Genomic DNA, 21,279 nt, shown 5'->3' with positions numbered 1-21,279 from the left:
AACCCATGCACATATGTTCAGCTTATCTTTGATAAAGAAGGCAGGAATATACAGTGGAGAAAAGACAGACTCTTCAATAAGTGGTGCTGGGAAAACTGGACAGCTACATGTAAAAGAATGAAATTAGAACACTCTCTAACACCATACACAAAAATAAACTCAAAATGGATTACAGACATAAATATAAGGCCAGACACTATAAAACTCTTAGAGGAAAACATAGGCAGAACACTCTATGACATAAATCACAGCAAGATCCTTTTTGACCCACCTCCCAGAGAATGGAAATAAAAACAGAAATAAACAAATGGGACCTAATGAAACTTAAAAGCTTTTGCACAGCAAAGGAAACCATAAACAAGATGAAAAGACAACCCTCTGAATGGGAGATTTTATTTGCAAATGAAGCAACTGACAAAGGATTAATCTCCAAAATTTACAAGCAGCTCATGCGACTCAATATCAAAAAAACAAACAACCCAATTCAAAACTGGGCAGACCTAAAAAGACATTTCTCCAGAGAAGATATACAGATTGCCAACAAACATAAAAAAGAATGCTCAACATCATTAATCATTAGAGAAAGGCAAATCAAAACTACAATGAGATATCATCTCACACCAGTCAGAATGGCCATCATCAAAAAATCTAGAAACAATAAATGCTGGAGAGGGTGTGGAGAAAAGGGAACCCTCTTGCACTGTTGGTGGGAATGTAAATTGATACAGCCACTATGGAGAACAGTATGGAGGTTCCATAAAAACTAAAAATAGAACTACCATATGACCCAGCAATCCCACTACTGGGCATATACCCTGAGAAAACCATAATTCAAAAAGAGTCATGTACCAAAATATTCATTGCAGGTCTATTTCCAATAGCCTGGACATGGTAGCAACCTAACTGTCCATCATTGGATGACTGGATAAAGAAGATGTGGCACATATATACAATGGAATATTACTCAGCCATAAAAAGAAGGGAAATTGAGTTATTTGTAGTGAGGTGGATGGACCTAGAGTCTGTCATACATAGTGAAGTAAGTCAGAAAGAGAAAAACAAATACCGTATGCTAACACATATATATGGACTCTAAAAAACTAAAAGCAAAAAATGGTCATGAAGAACCTAGGGGCAAGACAAGACGCAGACCTACTAGAGAATGGACTTGAGGACACGGGGAGGGGGAAGGTAAGGTGGCACAAAGTGAAACAGTGGCATGGAGATACATACACTACCAAATGTAAAATAGATAGCTAGTGGGAAGCAGCTGCATAGCACAGGGAGATGAGCTCGGTGCTTTGTGACCACTTAGAGGAGTGGGATAGGGAGGTTGGGAGGGAGGGAGACGCAAGAGGGAAGAGATATGGGGATATATGTATATGTATAACTGATTCACTTTGTTATAAAGCAGAAACTAACACACAATTGTAAAGCAATTATACTCCAATAAAGATATTTAAAAAAAAAAAAGAAAAAAAAATTAAAAGTCCCAGGCTAAAATTCAAACAGTGGTATTCACATGGATTCTCCCTTTCTTACAAAAATATGTTCATTTGCATAGTTTCCATGAAGGGTAACATAGCCTCCCAAAATAGTGTCAGGGAGTGGTGAGCTTGTGTCTTCCACTGGAGAGCCTGCTAGAGCTCTCCTCCTGCCCTTAGGTGGTGGTTTTGATATTAAAGGCAGGGTGAAAGACCAGGCAAGAGCCATCCTCCATGTGGCCCAGTTCAGTCCCTGGCTCACCCAGGTATTGGTATGGTGTTATGTCTAAAGATCCAGAATGTCCAAATCCTTCATTCCTCAAAGTGAGTTTACCAATGGTCCCTATCTCATATTACCATTGGGTAGATGAAGTGGGATGACCCCTGTAAAGCACTCTGCCCAGGGCCTGGTATTTAGTAAGCACTCAATAAGCGTTAGCTATCCGTGTTATCTTACCTAGCTCTCTGTAGTCCTTCAGGATTAAACCTGCCATCTGATTTTGGAGAGACCTCAAATATTAAATCAGATTTAGTCAGCTGTCTTTCTTCATACAGTCTTGGTACACACAGCCCAGTGGCACCTGCATCTTTGACACCTGCCATTTGGAGTGAGTCTCCTCAGTGAAAAATGCTTACTTTTCATACCATCTGAGCCTGTTACTTGCCACAGAGTGTGGGAGTTGGACAGCTTCCACAATCATAGACTGGGGAGGCTTCCTGGCCCCTGAGAAATGGAAATGACCTCCTCTATGAGAAGCAAAGAAAATTCAGTGCCCACTCGAGGTGCATTTACAGGATTAGAGAGATGTGATTCATCAAGTCTGTCTTGTAGTTAGTGATGTAAATGCAGATAAACACTATAATTGAAGAGAAAGAGTACTGTTTTTCTTTTCTGCAATATTACAGGACTGAGGTCACTAAGGGCTGAAACTATATTCAGAGGGATGGGAACCAGGTCCAGAAAACTGTCTTAATTCATCCAGGTAACCAAAAGTAACTCATTTGAAGTTAGGGAGATCATTATCTTTATACATAATTATCCCTTTTTCTCAGTATGTGTAGAAAATGGGGACCCACTATTCCTGAACAGAAGCTAATTGTCTCTCTCCTAAGGCATTAAAATATGTGTGGGTGTAGATGTGTGGAGTGTACAATCCCTCACTCTCTCCCCATCTGTGAGCTTGAGGGGAGGAGACAGGAATGGAGGGAGTTGTTTCTCTTGAGTCCTGCCCTTCCTATGGGGCATCCATGGCACAGCACGTAAGGGGGTCACACCTACCAGCTTGTCATTTGCTGGTTGGAAACCCTTGGTATAAAGCCACATACTTTTAGAGCTGAAACATCTTTATGAATTCAGTTTCAATTTTACCTTGCATTTCCTGCCAGGTACTTTCATATACATCTGAGATTCCTAAACTGAGATATGCTTATCCCTGGGTTATGCCACCTGAGTCAGGAGACCCTTGAAGCCTCTGGATCTCTAGAAAGATGCCCCATGTCTAGCCAATAAGATTCTGTTAGCACATGGCAGTATGAGCACACCTAAAAGCTTCACTTTTGTTGGTTTTGTTTGCTTTTGCACTGAAATTAATCTAAGAGCCATTGCTTTAGTCTTAACAGTAGAGCCTTTAAGCAAGGTGAGGGTCAGGAATTGTTAGCTGCCATTGTATGGAGAGTAAGGTGTGTAGTGTCACCACCTCAAGCCCAGAACCCTCACAGAATAAGGCTTAACATGAAAACAGGGAAAATCTCTTGTACTTAGGAATCTAGAAAGTATATTTTTCTGAGTAAAAGAGACTAGTATGATTTGAACCTGGTGTTTCTTCCTCCTTTCATTCTTTTGTATACAAGTTGTTTACAGAAAAAAGAAGCAGCTGGTGAAAACTTCTGTCTTGGAATTGGTAAAACGATGTGTTGGGTTTCATTATGCCCCATGTGTATCTAAAACAGTAGTCTGAACCCTGAATGCTAGCTGCCTAGATGACACCCCCACGTGGATGTTTAATAAGCACCTGAGACTCAACTTGCCCAAGGTAGAACTCTTGCTTACCACACATCCCAAAAATGGATCTCCCATCTACCTGGTTGTTCAAGAAAGGTTCCAAGAGTTATCTTCAATTCTTCGCTTTCTGTCTCCCCACGCCAGTCTGTCAGCATTCCTTTTGACATTACTTCTAAAATGTGTCCCTAACTCACCGACTTCTCCCCATCACTGTTGTTACCTCCCTGTCCAATCACCATCATATCTTATCTGCACAATTGCTCTGGTCTTCTAAGCCATCTCCTTGCTCCCTTATGATCTATTTTCTATAAAGCAGCAAGAATCACCTTTAAAAAAGTCATTCTCCTGTTTAAAGTCATTCATTGGTTTTCCATAGCAGTTAGAATAATTTTTTTACATCTTTATCCAGGCTTACAAAGCCCTTTGGGCATGGCCTCTACTACCTCTCTGACCTCAGCCCCTACCACTCTCCCCCAACACAGTTCTCTGGACTCCCTGACTTTCTTTTCTGTGAGTAAAGCCATCCATCTACTTTAGGACCCCCTCCCAACAAGGAATGGGCTTTCCTCATCTTCCCATGGCTGGATCCTTCTAATATTTAGACCAAACTGTTCTGATACATATTATCCCTCATAGAGGCCATTCCTGACCACCTGACAGTATTGAACCCCTGCCCTCCAAACCCAGGCACCATTTATCACATAACCCTCTTTTATCCTACTTGAATTACCTGGATAGTATTTAGTGCTGTCACCACCACCAAAGCCTAAGGCCAAATATAAGACCCATGAGAGCAGTAGTCTCATCTGTTTTTTCACCATTGTGTCACCAAAACCACAGAAGAGGCGCTCAATAGTGGTGCTGCGTGAACAGCTGTTTCTTCATATGCTGTGTAATCTCAGCTTGGGAATCAATGGATTGTTTCTGCCTGCTCTGTTTTTACAGCCAACTGGACATTATAAGGCCTTTGGTGTTCTGGATGATTTCCCACCGGATCTACTTGCAGATGTCTCTATGGACTTCAACTATAGAAAAGAGTGGGACGAATTTGTTATAGGTGAGTGACACCTACAATTTTTAAAATCAGTTATAGAGTAGAATCTATTGGTATTTACTCTAGCCAATAGAAAGCAATAGGCTTAATTTCTACAGTGTTACATTTCATTTTAAATTTTGGCTTAAATATCTGGAGTTCTGGGCTGAAATGTGACTTGCTATTCGCATATTCTTAGATTTACTCGCCAGTTTTCTCTGAGGGCTACTTAGCTCTTACTGTAAGTTCATTGTCATCTCATGCACCTGGGTGTCCATGGAAGTCTTCTTGGAGGAGGTGGTGTCCAAACTTTGCTTTAGAAGTTGAATCAGAATTTTACAGACTTGACACATGTGGGGAGGTGAGAGGGTGAGGGGGTGAGTGGTATAAGGACATTCCAGACCCAGGGAACAATATGACTAAAGTGTGGAAGTTATGAAACAACATGGAATGTTAAAAAACTGTAATCAGGGGCTTCCCTGGTGGCGCAGTGCCTGCTGATGCAGGGGACACGGGTTCGTGCCCCGGTCTGGGATGATCCCACATGCCGCGGAGTGGCTAGGCCTGTAAGCCGTGGCCACTGAGCCTGCACATCTGGAGCCTGTGCTCCGCAACGGGAGAGGCCACAACAGTGAGAGGCCCGCATACCGCAAAGAAAAAAACATAAAAAACAAAAGAAACAAAAAACTGTGATCAGTTTGGTGCTGTTGAGTTGCTGGGGTAGCAGAATCTGGAACTAGAGTGGGAGGAGGGTCCAGAGCCCCAAGGGCCTAGGCTGGCCACCTCGCTACACTTCTTAGATTTTCCCTAGAAGTGATGGAGCGTTATGAGAGGCACTAGATAGGGGCTCTTCCTGCCACTTAGAGTGGGGAGTGGCCTCTGCCATCCCAGTCACAGCGGGATAGGTATGCAGCAGCTAGTCCAGGGACACAGAAACTCTGACAGACCCTTGCTGTGGTCGGGACTCTTGGTTGCAAGTAACCAAGCACTAACAAATGCCAGTGTAAGAAAAGGAAAAAGTGTTTTTGGTTCATGACACTGAAAATCCATGGGTGTCTGGCTTCCAGGACAGCTGCATCCAATACTTCATTTCCAGCTTGACTCTGTTTTCTTCTGTGTTGACCTCATTCTCAGGCAGATTCTTGTGTCACAGCAGAGATGCCATGCAGGCTTACATTCTAACCATGTACATAACCCCAGAGGAATAGGAACTTTCCTACTGATGCAGCCAGAGTCCCAAGGTTGGCTTTCATAGCCTCAACATGGATCATATATTTACTTCCTGGGGACGTTTATCATGGTTTTGGGTCACTTAGTGTTTTCAAATACCCTTCCTATCTAGAGGGAATTGTGATGCCAGCTCTTCAAGGGAGAAGCCACAAGTTCTCTGTCCATCTCTCTAGCAGACATTGTTCAGTTGTGTGCTACAGACATTGGCAGAGCCTCCGATGTGTGGTACTTGGCATCAGCAGTCCACACTATGGAGTACGGTCCAGAGACAGCAGTAGTTTGGCTTCTCTGGAGCCATCCTGAGGTCCTAACCTAACTCTGGTCCTCCTAGATCTTCTGCAAGCTACCTGAGAGCCTTTACTAAACCACTTTTTGGCTAAACTTGCTAGAGTGGCAAGCCAAGAGTGTCTACAAGTGCCTTCCCTAAACTAATCACTGTGGCCATGTCTGGCTCAATTTCCCAGCCCTGAAATTAATGCTGAGTCAGTCCTGCATAAACCACATAGTGGAGAAGTAGGCTAAGGGTGATGCCTTGGAGAAGAATGAGATGCTGGTCCAAGAAGGGGAGAGTCAAAGCTGAGCAGGAGAAAGCAACAGATGTCCACTCCTTCCCTTCCTTTCAAGGGCATCTTCAGCCTCCTGTACCACTGGGCTGGCAAGCTCTTTACCCCGTGGTCTGCTTCTAATAGACTTTTTTTTCAAAAGCTAAATTAATTAACACATTTCCACAGTCAGCATCTCCTTAAGGGACTCTCTTGGTTACTTCAGCAGCCTTAGCTCGACTCCTTCCCTAAATGGTTAGTTATAAGCTTCCCACACAGCTTGGGGGGCAGAGGCTGCGCACTTCTTAGAATTTCTTTGCTATCACCCTTTGAGAGCTAATGTTATTTGCATTCAATAGGATGGTGGATATTAAGGAGATGTGGTCCCTATAGCTGTGATATAATGTAAAATGGGAGAAAGGCAAGAAACTTAGGGTTAGCACGGTTAAGCCACTTTCTAGCTGTTTAGGAAGGACACTGCCTTCTCTGGAATATTTTTTTCCCAACTGAACACACTAGGCTGGGTGGCTCAGTCTCAGGACACCTGTAATATATAGAGAAGTCTAAAGAGGGGCATAAGGACACAACAATAGTAATATATAGAGAAGTCTAAAGAGGGGCATAAGGACACAACAGTAAAACTACTGGTACTCTAGTGACATCTGGTGGTTTCTCTGATTTTTAAACCTGAAAATTTATTTTTTAATGCCTAATTTTATTTCACTGCAGTTTACTTGAGAGTGTTGTTTGTGCTATATGATGAACAACTTTTGTTGGGTTCTTTTATTTTTACTGTGTTTTTATATCTGCTAGACACTGTCCCTGGGCAACCAGTTTTCAGTGGTAATGAATCTGTCTTTTTCTAGAATTCTGTGCCTTATAAGTCAGTGGTTTATCATTCTCTATGAGATCATCATATCAAAGCTTCTTGTTAATTGAAGCCACATAGGTTTCCAGATGCAGTAACTTCTTTTGTTCTCCTTAGAACTTTATGAAAGAGAATGCAGCAGAGAGGCAGTGGTCTACTGGGAAGTGGAGAGCCCTTCTCCCAAGTTCAACAGAGATGTATCCTTTCCAGAGAGGCACCATTACTCAGCTTTCAAAGTGTTTCTGTGCCCTGTGACCGTCACCCAATGGTGGTATGTCCAGCAGGTGTGGACAATATCGTCTTTGACTCTTGCAGAGGCATCTGCTAACAGCTGTTGCTTCCTGTGTGGCTTTCAGAGACCTCAGAGTGTGATTTCCACGTGCAGCATCTGTAATTGTGGTCATGGGAAGGCAGATCATACCTTCCTGAGAAGTTTTCTAGGGATTGAAATTGTTGGGACACAGAATTGGGGACCTGAAAGCAACTTTTCATAAAGAGTATTCAATACACTCTCTCAATCTATAGTGGAGGAAGTAGGAACCCAGAGATGCAATGTGACAGAGGCTCACACTCAGGTGGTTAGCAGCAGACTGGGGGCTGGGACTCAGGCTCCACATTTCCAGCTCCCTCCACCTTCCCTCCTCCTCGAATATTGGATCTGGACACTGTGTGTATGTTTCTTCCCCTCAGTTTCCTTGATTACGATATGAAGCAGTTGAATGGATGTGAGGAGTCTTAGCTGACACTCCAAGGCTCTATGAGGCCCCCTTAGGGCCAGCCTGGGGATGTTTGATGGACATTTGCTGGGGGGGCAGATGGGGTAGAATATAGGCGGGGACAGGTGAGATTTCAACTCCACTGTTCTCTTCAATCTTAGCGTCTGAATGTTCTACACACTGAATTTCCATAAAGGATCCTTTTAACAAAGGGTCTGTGGAATTAAAAAAGAAAAGCTTGGAAACCACTGAACTGGATGATCACCGGAATCTTTTCTAGCTGTAATATTCTGTAAGCCTGTATGTTCCTAAATAATTGTTCTTTAGATAGAGAAGGGGCATGGGGGTGGTTTGTGGGATCATGCGTTGTTTTGATATGAAACTATTTTGAAAAACATTGCAGGCCTGACCAAGCACACAGTGTGATAACATTTTTTTCTCATTATCCATGTCTGGGTTTTTCTTTTTCCCATATGCCACTGGGGAAGTCTGTCCGTACCTCACTAGCTCAGCATTTTACTGGACACTGAGGCATCAAGATAGCTCTGGCAGTTACCAGAAGCAAATAAAATATTACTTTTTATTCAAAAGATAATAACTGAGTTTTACTTCAGTAACAGGTATGCGTGTTTTTTTTTTTTTTTACTTGTTTAGTTCTCTCCTGTTAGAATCTTTGTCTACATAGGGTCTGGCAGTCATCATGGGCTTGTTCTAGGTTCTCCATGTTCAAATTATTGCTAATCATTCCTGGCTATTCTTACTCTAAAAAATGATTCAAGGAGGAAAATTGTTCACCAGTAGTCACCTCAGCTGACATGTTGATGCCTGTGCTCTCCTGTGGCTGCTTTGCTCCCACCAGCACCTGAGGTGGCCAAGTTTGGTGAGAGGCAGAGATGGGATTCAGCCCTAAACAGTGGAATCTCAAGGTCTTACTCATGGACGTGAACATAAAAAGGAATCTCAGGCTCACTTACATGCAAGGCCAGGTGTAGAGTAGTCTCAGGTAGAGAATGGTACAGGTGCTTAACTTGACATTAGGAATCAGCTCTGTTCTTCTTCAAGTTATCTTTGATATTAGGCTGTGTTTGATTGCAGGATGGCTGCTAAGAGAAGAAAGTAGGCCTGCATCTTCCCAGGTTCATGCCAAGTCAAAAAAAGACAGCATTTCTTTCCAGTTGATCCCAAACTATCCCATGGTTCCCTCAAAACCATGTGGCAATCCCTGCCCCAGTCATTGTGATCACATGTATAGAATTATGCAAAAAAGTGAATACTTCATAAATTTATCATTAAAATATCACTATCAGTAATATAGCTGGAATTTTAGGTAAACTAAATCTAAATGTCTCATGTAATAAAGGTCATGTTGACATTTTATGTATAGAGTCATTGAAACACAAGCACTAGGATTACAGTCTTTGAGCAAAGAACCAACATAAAATAATGTCATGCAAACCATACCTTTAAACACTGTTTGATAATCTGCTAAGAACACTGAGAATACTAAGAATTCTGAGTTTTTAGCTAAGGCAGTTTACAAAGTCACGTAGCTTGCTATAATTAGTAGAGTTAAGACGCTTTCACATTCACGCTTGCTAATTTGGAGAAAATAGTCCTACACAGCATTGATATATGAGATTACCTGGGAAACTGAGAACCCATGAGTCAATAGTAAATGCCAGAGGCCCAAAAAACATAGAACTGTTACTTTGGAGGTTGTGCTGAATTCTTCAAGTTCTGCCTCTCCACAGGGGCTGAAAGTATCATTGGAATTTGAAAGGTATAAATATATTATCATTATTCTAGCACTTTGTTTCACTTATTTCCCCATGTCTGTCTCTGAATAGACAATAAGATCTCTGTGGATAGAAACCCTTCTTTCACTTTTATTACTGCCCCCTAAGGGAATGTAGGAGTGGGACAGGCTTGGGGTCTGCACTCAAGGAGCTTATCCAGTGAAGAAGACACAATGGACAAGCTGTTGAAAGGCGATGAGTTGTGAGAAAGGGCAAGTAGAGGGGGCTAGAATCTAAACCTGGGGGCACTAACCAACTTTGAGGGGTCAGGGGAGTGCATGTTGGATTTGGCTGGATAAAGGTTGGAGAAGAAAACTTCCACATGGAAGCAACCATTTCCACAAAACCCCTCAGGCAGGAGAACCAGTCACATCTAAAGAACTAGCAAAGGCCAGTAGGTCTGAGCAATGAAAATGAAGGAAGGCATCTCACATGTGGCTGAATAAGGAGGCAGTGAGGCCGTGGGAGACCCTGAGAACTATGGCAAGGATTTTGAACTTCATACCCAGAAAACCAGTAAGCTTTGAAGGATTTTAGGCTGAACGGTGACCTGGTAAGACATATTCATTCCTAAAAGCAGCTCCTTTCCCCCATGGTTCTTCACCATCTCTAAGATCCCTCCAACATGGCATGGGGGTGCTCTCCAAGGTGCTCTAAGCCTTGTCACTTTGAATCCTCCTCACTCTGAGGCAGCGCTCTGAGTATCCCACACCCAAACCTAGTTTCCAAAGTGGAGCATCAGCCTCTGAAGTTTGACCACAGATAAAAGGGAGCAGGGAACACCCATGGACACAGTCTCTGATGCTCCTGGCCCACACTATTGTCAACATGCCCTTCAGTGTGACTGCATCATGCACCCTGTAAGAGCAGAGCCACTGCAGGAGCTAGAAGTGGCAGAGAGAAAGGAAGGGCATACAAAATGTAATCAGGTCTGCCTCCCCAAAGTTTATGTTTCTACACTCCTCCCCAACTACAAGGAAGAATATATATATATATATATATATATATATATATATATTTTTTTTCTTGAGAACACAGAAGCACATTGTTTTCTGAGGTTCTCAGAGTTTAGAGCCAACAAAATAAGAGGACTTCATAAAATTATTTATATTGCCAATCTATTTATATGTATTTTTGTGTATGTCTGCTTGGATACATATGATATATGCTCCATTTCATAAGATATAATAATGGAACAACAACTAGGCAGCATGTTATGTGAGTGACTTTGCAAGTTCTCTACATGATGTGCCAGGCTCAATGCTAGGCAGTGGAGTTCATAAAAGTGAACAAATTTTTCCCTTAGGGAATTAGCAGACTACAGAGGACATGGAATATGTGCCCAGTTTATAATGAAAGAATTAGATTACCACCTTATATACAGAAAATATATAATATTTTAAGAGTCTGTGGCTAACTGCCCTTAAAAATAAGACCACAGGCCCCAGATGGAGTCACTTATGCTAAGTCCCACATCCAAAGCAAGACAGACTTACATACAGTTTCAGCTCTCCCAGAAATGGAATCTCAAACCAGTCAATCAGGAATTTTCTGATCAGCGCTAGTTAATCTTCCTGATAGACCCCTGTCCTCTTCTAAAGGAAAGTAACTTTGCAATAACCAACCTACTTTTTTAAAATATAGCTTCCTGTTCTTGCTCCCTTCTGCCTATAAAGCTCTCTCATTTTGTACAGCTCCCTGAAGCTCCTTTCTATCTGATAGGTTGTATGCTGCGTGATTCAAATTGATTTTTAATATGTCTCAGTTTATCTTTTAACAGTTCTGGTGTCAGAAAAAGGAACTGAAGGAGGCCCTTGAAGACCCCCTGGAGCAAAAGGAACCAGACTTTTCTTTGACACTCCTCAATCTTGAGGAGAGCGGGTGCTGGTCAAGAAAAGGAATAATCGTTTGGATAGAGGTTGATCATAAACTTGGCAGACGAGCTCAGTTTTCGTGGGACTTGGATTCAAACCCCACTCCTGTTTCAACCTTCCTCAAATCTTTCAGGGAACAACAGGCCCACTGCTGTGGCTACTTCCTGCTGAAACGGGGCATAATCCTGCCTCAGTTTGGAGAATGGACACCAAATTGAAAATATTCTTGACTTCCAGGTCCTGGGATCTTGTATGATCAGGATCTCAATCCCTTGATCTGCCATTTTGGTGCAACAGGCCCAATAAGAAGTAGGAGGAGTGACAACCTGAACGTTAATGGACAAAATAGATCTCATTACCGTATGAATTCAAGAGAATAAGCCTGAAACCCAGTCTGGATCTATCACTTCAAGGAGACTTTTAGCCAGGTATCCAGTTGTCTAATTTTATCTAAGTAGGTCCAAACTTCTGATGTGGTATTACATGTAACAGGAGCTATTGGCCACTACACATATATCTCTCTTTTTCTGCTGATCTAAAGCAATTATATTGTCTAAAATTTAATAGTTACAAGGGGAGACCTTGAAGTCATAAGGTTGCAGCTTCCACCTGCCAGCAGAAACTACCTTGAAAATGGCTAGTGGCATCCTGAATCTGTCACAGCTCAGAAAACTCTAAGTTCCCAGCAATATAGGAACATGTCTAAAATCACATCTGGGACTTCCCTGGCTGTCCAATGGTTAGGAATCTGCACTTCCACTGCAGGGGGCATGGGTTCGATCCTTGATTAGGGAACTAAGATGCCACATGCTGTGTGGTGCTGCCAAAAAAATTTCTTTTAATAATTAATTTAAAAAATAACACTGGAACCAGCTCAACCACACCCAGGCGCCAGACACACTGAAATCCTGAGATAAGAAATATTATTTTTAGCCAATAAGTTCTGGCGTAATTTGGTACAGTGTTAGGTGACTAATCCTCTACCTCACTTTACTCAGGTCTCTGCTCAAATGTCTCCCGTTTCACCTCCAAAACTAAGCAAATCAACAAAAGTGATCACACATTATTCTCTATCCCCTTACCCCCATCTGCATTATTCCTTATGGAAATTATCACTACCTACATATATATTATGTATTTATTTATTAGCTAGCTTCCCTACTAGAATGAAAATTGAATGGAAATGATGTCTGTCATTTTGCTGGTAAATAAGATGAATATATATTCGCCCTGATGGTGCTTAGGTCTATTTGACAAATATTTATTTTAGGGCTACTATATATCAGGTCCAGTGACCATGGGCTATTTCTTCCTGTTCCCTGGTGTCTGGGCTGTTTAATTTTAGTCTCTTGGCTAATTTTTTTTTCCTTGTTATCGTTGTTAAATTGCTCTGTTTTGATAATGCACCTTTCTATGCCTTTAACTGAGTATTTAATTAAAATACAAACATTTTGTCAAGGCTAGAGCTTGTATGTGCTCGCTTGAAGTCCCATGAGGGATGATCATAATTATTTGAAAATTTCTTACTTCACACTGTACTGAAATCTAACTTCCTATTACTTTCATCTATTGACCTTTCCTTTACTTTCAGAAATAATAAAGAACATATCTATTCTGTTCCACAAACCTAGTTCTAATTATTGTACTAATATTAACTCTATTTCTTTGGGTATAAGGTCTGTTTATTGAATTTATTGTCTCTTTTTTATGCTATAGACTTTTCTTGGATGTTTGGTATTTCCTCATTTGGTGCTCACCTTTGCAATTGAGATTCCAATTCAACTTTCTGCTTCCTTAGAGGAGGTGTGGGAGCTACTCCTGAGGCTCACTGTCCCCCAGTTTCCACTGGGAGTGGGAGGGCCCATAGTGCCATTAGCCAGGCAAAAAACATTCAAGGTGGGAAAAGTCACATGAATCAAGGTACCAAAAGAAAATGTCACATTCCTTTATTTTTCCCAAGAAGTTTTTTACTGTTTTGACCCCTTGTGTGAGTTCAAATGACAAATTCTGGGTCCTGCCAAGTGACTACAAGGTATTTCTCAGTCCCTCTCTTTATCCTCCCTCCTGTCCCTTCAGTGAAGTCCCTGGAGGGTAAACACTTTTATTAGTAATCTTACCACTAACAACTGTGAAAAACCAATGTTTTCTGCCCTTTGGTTTTCAATCTTAATGACTCCTTACCCCACACAGACCACTCCTTGTGCTATTCACATTTTGCAGATGAAACCAAAGCCTTGATTCAACTGTCACAGAAAAGGAATTCTACACAATTCCACACACATACATACACTAACCCTCCACTTTCCACCAGCAACTGAAACTTAAAACTGAATGATCATGACATGAGATGTTTCTAAAGAGCTATCCCCTTTGTTTTCAATTTTATTAAAGGCACAAATGTGCAGTTGCACTTAATGGTGTTTACTTGGAAGTGTGCATGTTTACCCTTGAAAACATATTATGCATCTTCTACGTTACAGTGAACAAATGGGCATTGTAATTTCATGTACTCTGACTGCTTACTTAAATTTAGGTCTGCACTCAAATGAGAAAATGCTTGAGTATCAGTCATCTTTGAATCCAAGGGACTTATTCATAGAGCATGTGGGGCTCTATTCATTAATGATTTATGTCTTTGCATAGAAGGGAGTGGGGGCTGTGTGTGTGTGTTGTTCAGGGAACCATTGACTGCCTCTCCTGAGTAATTTATACAAGATCAATATTTATCAAACTGAGTCAAGAATTGTGCCATAACTCTCTGAAAGCCAAATACTTCATTTCAGTTCCTTAATCCATGGAAGGGAGCACAACAGATTGAAATGTTAGTGTAAAAACTACTTAGTAGTTTCTCAATTGGTTCCTGTTGCTTTAGGTGCAGTGTGATGCTTTGCTTGAAAAGGCAGATTTCTGTTATGTATGTGGCTCAATGAATAACACATAGAAGATATTCAAAAATGTATTTGTTGAATAAATGAGTAAAGAGAAATAAGCAAACACTGTTGACACTGTTCCTAAAGAAAAAGGAGGGTTGCCCATTGAATTTACTATTTTAACATATATTGATTGAGCACCTGCTAGGCATTTTGTGTTGAGTGAGGACACAGTTGTTAAAGGGAATGCTCTCCCAGACATATGTATAACTAATTAAAAAACATAATAATGAAAAGTGCTATGTTCACTATTAAAGATTTTAAAAGTGTTCTGGAGATCCAAGAAATGATCAACTAATTCTGCTCAGAGAAATTTAGGAAAGAATAAGACTATAGGAGTTAAACAGGCTTGTAATGAATAGGGAAGATAATTTTAGGAAAAGATTATGGCATAAACAAAAGAAACATAAATTATTCCTTTTTGACCCACCTCCTAGAGAAATGGAAATAAAAACAAAACAAACAAACAAAAAATGGGACCTAATGAAACTCAAAAGCTTTTGCACAACAAAGGAAACCATAAACAAGACCAAAAGACAACCCTCAGAATGGGAGAAAATATTTACAAATGAAGCACCTGACAAAGGTTTAATCTCCAAAATTTACAAGCAGCTCATGTAGCTCAATATCAAAAAAACAAACAACCCAATCCAAAAATGGGCAGAAGACCTAAATAGACATTTTTCCAAAGAAGATATACAGATTGCCAACAAACACATGCAAGAATGCTCAACATCATTAATCATTAGAGAAATGCAAATCAAAACTACAATGAGATATCATCTCTCACCAGTCAGAATGGCCATCATCAAAAAATCTAGAAACAATAAATGCTGGAGAGGGTGTGGAGAAAAGGGAACCCTCTTGCACTGTTGGTGGGAATGTAAATTGATACAGCCACTACGGAGAACTGTATGGAGGTTCCTTAAAAAACAACAAATAGAACTACCATAAGACCCAGCAATCCCACTACTGGGCATATGCCCTGAGAAAACCATAATTCAAAAAGAGTCATGTACCAAAATGTTCATTGCAGTTCTATTTACAATAGCCAGGACATGGAAGCAACCTAAATGTCCATTGACAGATGACTGGATAAAGAAGATGTGGCACATATATTACAATGGAATATACAATGGAATATTACTCAACGATAAAAAGAAGTGAAATTGAGTTATTTGTAGTGAGGTGGATGGACCTAGAGTCTGTCATACAGACTGAAGTAAGTCAGAAAGAGAAAAACAAATACCATATGCTAACACATATATATGGAATCTAAAACAAACAAACAAAAAAATGGTCATGAAGAACCTAGGGGCAAGATGGCAATAAAGACGCAGACTTACTCGAGAATGGACCTGAGGATACAGGGAGGGAGAAGGGTAAGCTGGGACAAAGTGAGAGAGTGGCATGTACATATGTACACTACCAAATGTAAAATAGATAGCTAGTATGAAGCAGTCACATAGCACAGGGAGATCAGCTCAGTGTTTCATGACCACCTAGAAGGGTGGGATAGGGAGGGTGGGAAGGAGGGAGATGTAAGAGGGAAGAGATATGGGAACATATGTATATGTATAACTGATTCACTTTGTTATAAAGCAGAAACTAACACACCATTGTAAAGCAATTATACTCCAATAAAGATGTTAAAAAAAAAGAAACATAAATGACCTTCAGATTACAGAAATGGGATGTGTTTCCATGAAAGTGTAGAATACTTGTCAGTAACAAGTAAGTCTGAAATTTTCCATTAGAATTGGATTGTAAATGGCTTTAAACACACAGTGAGCTGTTACCTTCTTTTATAAGCAAGAGGAGACCCTCATTGATTTTTTAAACATGGAAGTGGCATGATCAGTTCTCCCTTAGTGATGTATCTCTGGTGGCACTAGCTATACTAGCTACATACCATTTGTATGTATGAGAAAGATAGAAAGATGATGACAAATGAGACTCCACTCTCTTATCAAGTCTACTAGTGTCTGTATGGAATGCTGCTTTGAGAAGGACTTCAGAACTGTACCTGGACTCAGCAGGAACATATCCAATAATAAGGAAGTGATGCTTGTCATTAGGGTAAGAAGAGAAATAAGAGAGAGCGGCAGCAGGCACAATTTAAGCTTTTGCCATCCCTGAATTAGCAGGATGTTGGGAAAATCTAGGTGGAAATCAAAATCCTAACTTAGGGCAATCTCAGTGTGTACGTGGTAGGTGAGGGGATCATATTTAAATATTTTATACTATATATACCAAATATGTTAAAAATGCTATTATATCATATATCATATATACTCCTGCATATAGAGGACTTGATGAAACATGTGAGGTTTAATATAAAAGAGTAGAGAATTACTTTATAAAGTTTGTAGTTTAAGATAAGATCCTGGGGAAGCAACCATCATTAATTAAGACAGGAAATAGAAGAAGAAAGATATGTTGAGAGAATAAGGAGGTAGAAAGGAAGATGATGATTTCATTATTGGCCATATTGAGTTCTAGGAGCACAGAAGATATCCAGAGAGAGGTATTCCATGAAGTATTTGAAGTCTGGGGTTGAAGCCCTGATGAATGTTCTGGGATGGGTTTATAAACTTAAGATTCATCAGAATATGGGCAGCATTTCATGCCTTGTATGTATAGTACCACTCAAGGAGAAAAACTGAGGAACACCAACATTTAAATAATGGTCAGAAGAAAATGAAGATCCATGTGGATGATTTAAAACATCCACAAGAATATTTACAATTTGAGAAAAATGTGAAATTGTCTCTCAACCTGTCATTATCACACACATATAGAAAAACAGAAAGGATTTCCATTTCTGGCCATGATAGACTAGCTTGTTTCCACCAGCCATTCTTCAGGGAATAACTGGAAAAGGTAGATTAAATTTTTAAAAATCTGCTTGAAAGCATGGGAGAACTACAGAGAAAGTGGTGACTTAGAGGGGAAAAATCCAGGGAGAAGTATAAGTAGATGAACCTGATATTAAAGGTTTGCATATTCCCTGGTGTTCCAGTAGTTAAGACTCCCGGCTTCCACTGCAGGGGGCATGGGTTCCATCCCTGATTGGGGAACTAAGATTCCGCATGCCCATGGCACAGCAACAGGAAAAAAAATAAAAATAAAAAAACTTTATATTTCCTCTTGAGGTTTTTGCTTATTTATAAGTCAAGGCAAAGAATTTGAGAAGCTAAGCAGAGCTTAGGAAGTCTTAAGGCATCTGAGAAGATAAATCTGGAATTTAGAACATGTCAAGGAAAAAATGCTTGGTAAATACCACAGATTTTCAGTTCGTACCAAAGCCAGGACTAGGATGAAGCAAATTTGGTGTGTATTGTGCAAAATTTTAGGAGGCACCCACTTATTAAATCCTGGGCTTTACTTGCCTCATTTGGCTCACGCTACTCCTGACTCTTTTAGGACACTTGAAGAGTTATCTACAAACAGTAAAATAAATCTGGAACTAGATCATCCTTCACAAATTCCAGCTTTAAAATAGATCAGTTCAGAATTGTATTGTGACCTACCTCTACTATAGATAGAAGCAAAATTTTATCCTCTCTGGAGTAAAATCATATCATCCAGAAACTCATATTATCACTACATCTTTTTCTGACAAAATACCTTTCAAAATAATTTACCAGCTATGCAAGGATATAAGACCTAATGACTGAAAAAGAAGAATAAAATCAGATAAGAGTAGAAGGTCTGTATGATATTCAGATCTTCTATTTATAAGACTTAGACTTTTTTTTTAATGGGGGTTTGTATGTTCAAAATATTAGATGAGATGAAAAATTTTAGCTGAGAACTAGAATATATTTTTAAAAATCAAATAAAATCATGGAAATTAAAAAATAAAACTGAGATTAAGGACTCAATATAGGAACATAACAGCAGATTACACACAAGTAAGAGGAGAATTAAAGAATGTGAAAATATACAGAATCACTGAGATAACAGAAGAATGGGAAATATTGAATAGTCTAAGAAAGATATGGAACAAGAAGAAAACATCTAAAATACATGTAAGTGTGATACAATAAGGATGGAAAGAGATGGTAAGGCAGAGGCAATAGTTAAAGAGATAGTGGTGGAAAATCTTTTAAAATTGCTGAAGGACATCAAGCTATAGATTCGAAAAGTGTTACATACAGGAAAATAATACAAATAAAACCACATTTTAATTCATCACAGTATTAACTGATGAAATAAAATAAAGTATTAAAAGCTGTCAAAGGGAAAAAAGAAATACTTAACTGAAATTATGGAAGCCAGAGATAACTGATAGTCATTTTCAAAATATTATAAGAATAAAAATAAAAACCTGCCAATCTAGAACTTTGTACACTGAAAAATATTCTTCATAAATTTGTTATATTAAAAGCATTTTCAAAAGCACAATCCTAGGGAGTTCATCAAACTCATAGTAGATAGAATATTAAAAGGATAAATTTGCATAGAGGTAAAATGATTGCAGATTAACAAAGGAAAATGCAGAAAAGAATGAACAGCAACAGAAAGATTAAATTTGTGTTTAAATCTCAGTGAATGTTGACTGGATAAAACAATAATAACAATGCCACATGGGATTTAAAATATATGTATAATTAAAATAAATTATAAAACTAGCACAAAAGAGAGCAGGAGGTAAACTGTTTTAATTTTTTTGCATTGTATTAAAGTGATAAAATGTTATATTTATATTAGACTAATAAATCAGGTATTCATGTTTTATTATAAAGGAAACACATTAAAGAATTTCTTAAAGAACGTATAATCGATAAGATAATAGATGGTAGAATTGGAATAATAATGAGTGAAATGAAAAAATACATAGATAATTAATCACAGATATGTGTATAATCACTTGAAATATACATGGATTAAATATTCAAACTAATACATAAAGATTTTCAGAGTAGAAAAATAAAAACTAACAATATGCTGCTTACAAGAAACACAGTTTAAATATAGAAAGGTTGAAAGTAAAAACCTAGATAAAGAGAGATGGCAAGGAATATCATACAAAATAGACCTTAAGGCAAAATCGCTAATTTTGATTTTTAAAAAAACATTTCGTAGTGATAAAGGGGTCAATTCACCAGAAAGATAGCACAATCATAAATTTTCATGCACCCAGTAATATCACTTCAAAATTTATAATGAAAAAATTGACAGAAATAGAAGGAGACCTAGCATCATAGTGGGAAACTTTAATATACCTCTTTCAGGACGTGTAAAACAAGCAGACAGGGCCTCCCTGGTGGCGCAGTGGTTGAGAGTCCGCCTGCCGATGCAGGGGACGCAGGTTCGTGCCCCGGTCTGGGAGGATCCCACATGTCGCGGAGCGGCTGGGCCCGTGAGCCATGGCCACTGAGCCTGCGCGTCCGGAGCCTGTGCTCCGCAACGGGAGAGGCCACAACAGTGAGAGGCCCGCGTACCACAAAAAAAAAAAAAAAACAAGCAGACATGTTCAAGAATAATATAGGTCTGCGCTCTACAATCAGGAAATTTGTGTTCTTTTGGTACCAGATTTGACTGTGTTTGATTTTGTTTTTGAGACAGCATAAGTCCAGGTGCATTTGTTGTTTCGTTCTCTCTCGGTGATTTTACAGAAATCTCTTTGGTCTTATTGGAGAGTAATACATCTGGAAGAATGAAAACATTTTTATTCTCCTCTAAATAAAGGCAAGCAGGCTACAGTGTTTCTAGGCAAGGGGTTCTCCTTTTCATTCTAGAAGGATAAATAAGAAACCAAGTGCTTGGATTCTTTTTCAAAGTGCCACTAACTTCTTTAAAATGGACCACTGAGTCCTATTATTAGAAAATAGAAGCACAAAGAGAGATTTTGCATTCAGAAAGCCAAGTGAGAAAGGAGAAATAAGGGACTGGAACTCAAACATCTGGATACCTGGATGCCATACCTGAGAGGGGACCCCCTAAGGCAAGTGCAGACGTAGCACACCAGGAGAAGGATATTATCACAGGATTATGCTGGAGCTACTGGTTCATTCTGGCTCCCAAGAGCCTTTTGTGTGCATCTTTTCCCAACTCTAAGTTCAGTAACATCACATTAGTAGGTTAAAATCACCTGTGGTAGGATTATTCACACCACAGAAATTGGCAAGTGTTACAAATCAGGACTTTTTTGAGGGAAGCTATTTTATAGATACCACTATACCACTACCTGAGGAATACTGTCTGATGCCCAGGGACTACACAGGATCAGGAAAAGAACTCCATCCTCTCAGTCACATGATTGTTTGCCAAGGTAGATTGCCTATTGGAGACACAACCCACTGGGGAACCTGACTCCATTACTGGAATTCAGCCACTATTTTATTCAGTCATTGTGTAATTGGAAACAACATTCTACCTGTGCTCACAGTGGACCCCGATCTATTATTCTGTTCTGCAATAAGGTAGGAAGCAACACCCAACCCTATGGAGATAACTCCCTTTAGTACTTGAAAATTCTCTCATGTCTCAGGAGGATCACTGTACACCTACTGAGGGCAGTGGGGAATAAGAAAGCAAGGCTCCTACCTAAGCCTGAGGATGGACAGGAACCTGTGAAGATACTCTGAGGTTTATTTTTTTGTTTGTTTTTTGATGGGTGGGCAAATTCTCTAGAGCAGCTTCTTTCACACTTTTTTTTTAAAGATTTTTTTTTGATGTGGACCGTTTTAAAAGTCTTTACTGAATTTGTTACAATATTGCTACTGTTTTATGTTTTGGTTTTTTGACCATGAGGTATGCAGGATCTTAGTACCCTGACCAGGGATCGAACCCACA

The 21,279-nt window shown here is 39.7% G+C and overlaps 2 protein-coding genes across 2 annotated transcripts in view; both read left to right on the top strand.

Annotated features, from left to right (window-relative positions):
- The window catches only part of LOC132414796 (phosphatidylcholine transfer protein), a 161,466-nt gene extending 156,992 nt beyond the window's left edge, over nt 1-4,474 (top strand). Inside the window, exon 10 of the mRNA XM_059997687.1 lies at nt 4,432-4,474. The gene's annotated coding sequence lies outside the window, so the exon portion shown is untranslated. The remainder of the gene's footprint in view (nt 1-4,431) is intronic.
- PCTP (phosphatidylcholine transfer protein) overlaps nt 1-21,279 on the top strand; it is a 112,249-nt gene that overhangs the window by 16,245 nt on the left and 74,725 nt on the right. Inside the window, exons 2-3 of the mRNA XM_069540061.1 lie at nt 4,432-4,543; nt 7,277-7,356. Of these exons, the coding sequence (XP_069396162.1) occupies nt 4,432-4,543; nt 7,277-7,356 (192 nt within the window). The remainder of the gene's footprint in view (nt 1-4,431; nt 4,544-7,276; nt 7,357-21,279) is intronic.

Source organism: Delphinus delphis, chromosome 19, assembly GCF_949987515.2.
Source record: "Delphinus delphis chromosome 19, mDelDel1.2, whole genome shotgun sequence".
In the NCBI taxonomy this organism is placed as follows: Eukaryota; Metazoa; Chordata; class Mammalia; order Artiodactyla; family Delphinidae; genus Delphinus; species Delphinus delphis.
The sequence above is the reverse complement of the archived record's forward strand: the minus strand, read 5'-3'. Positions and strand labels throughout refer to the sequence as shown.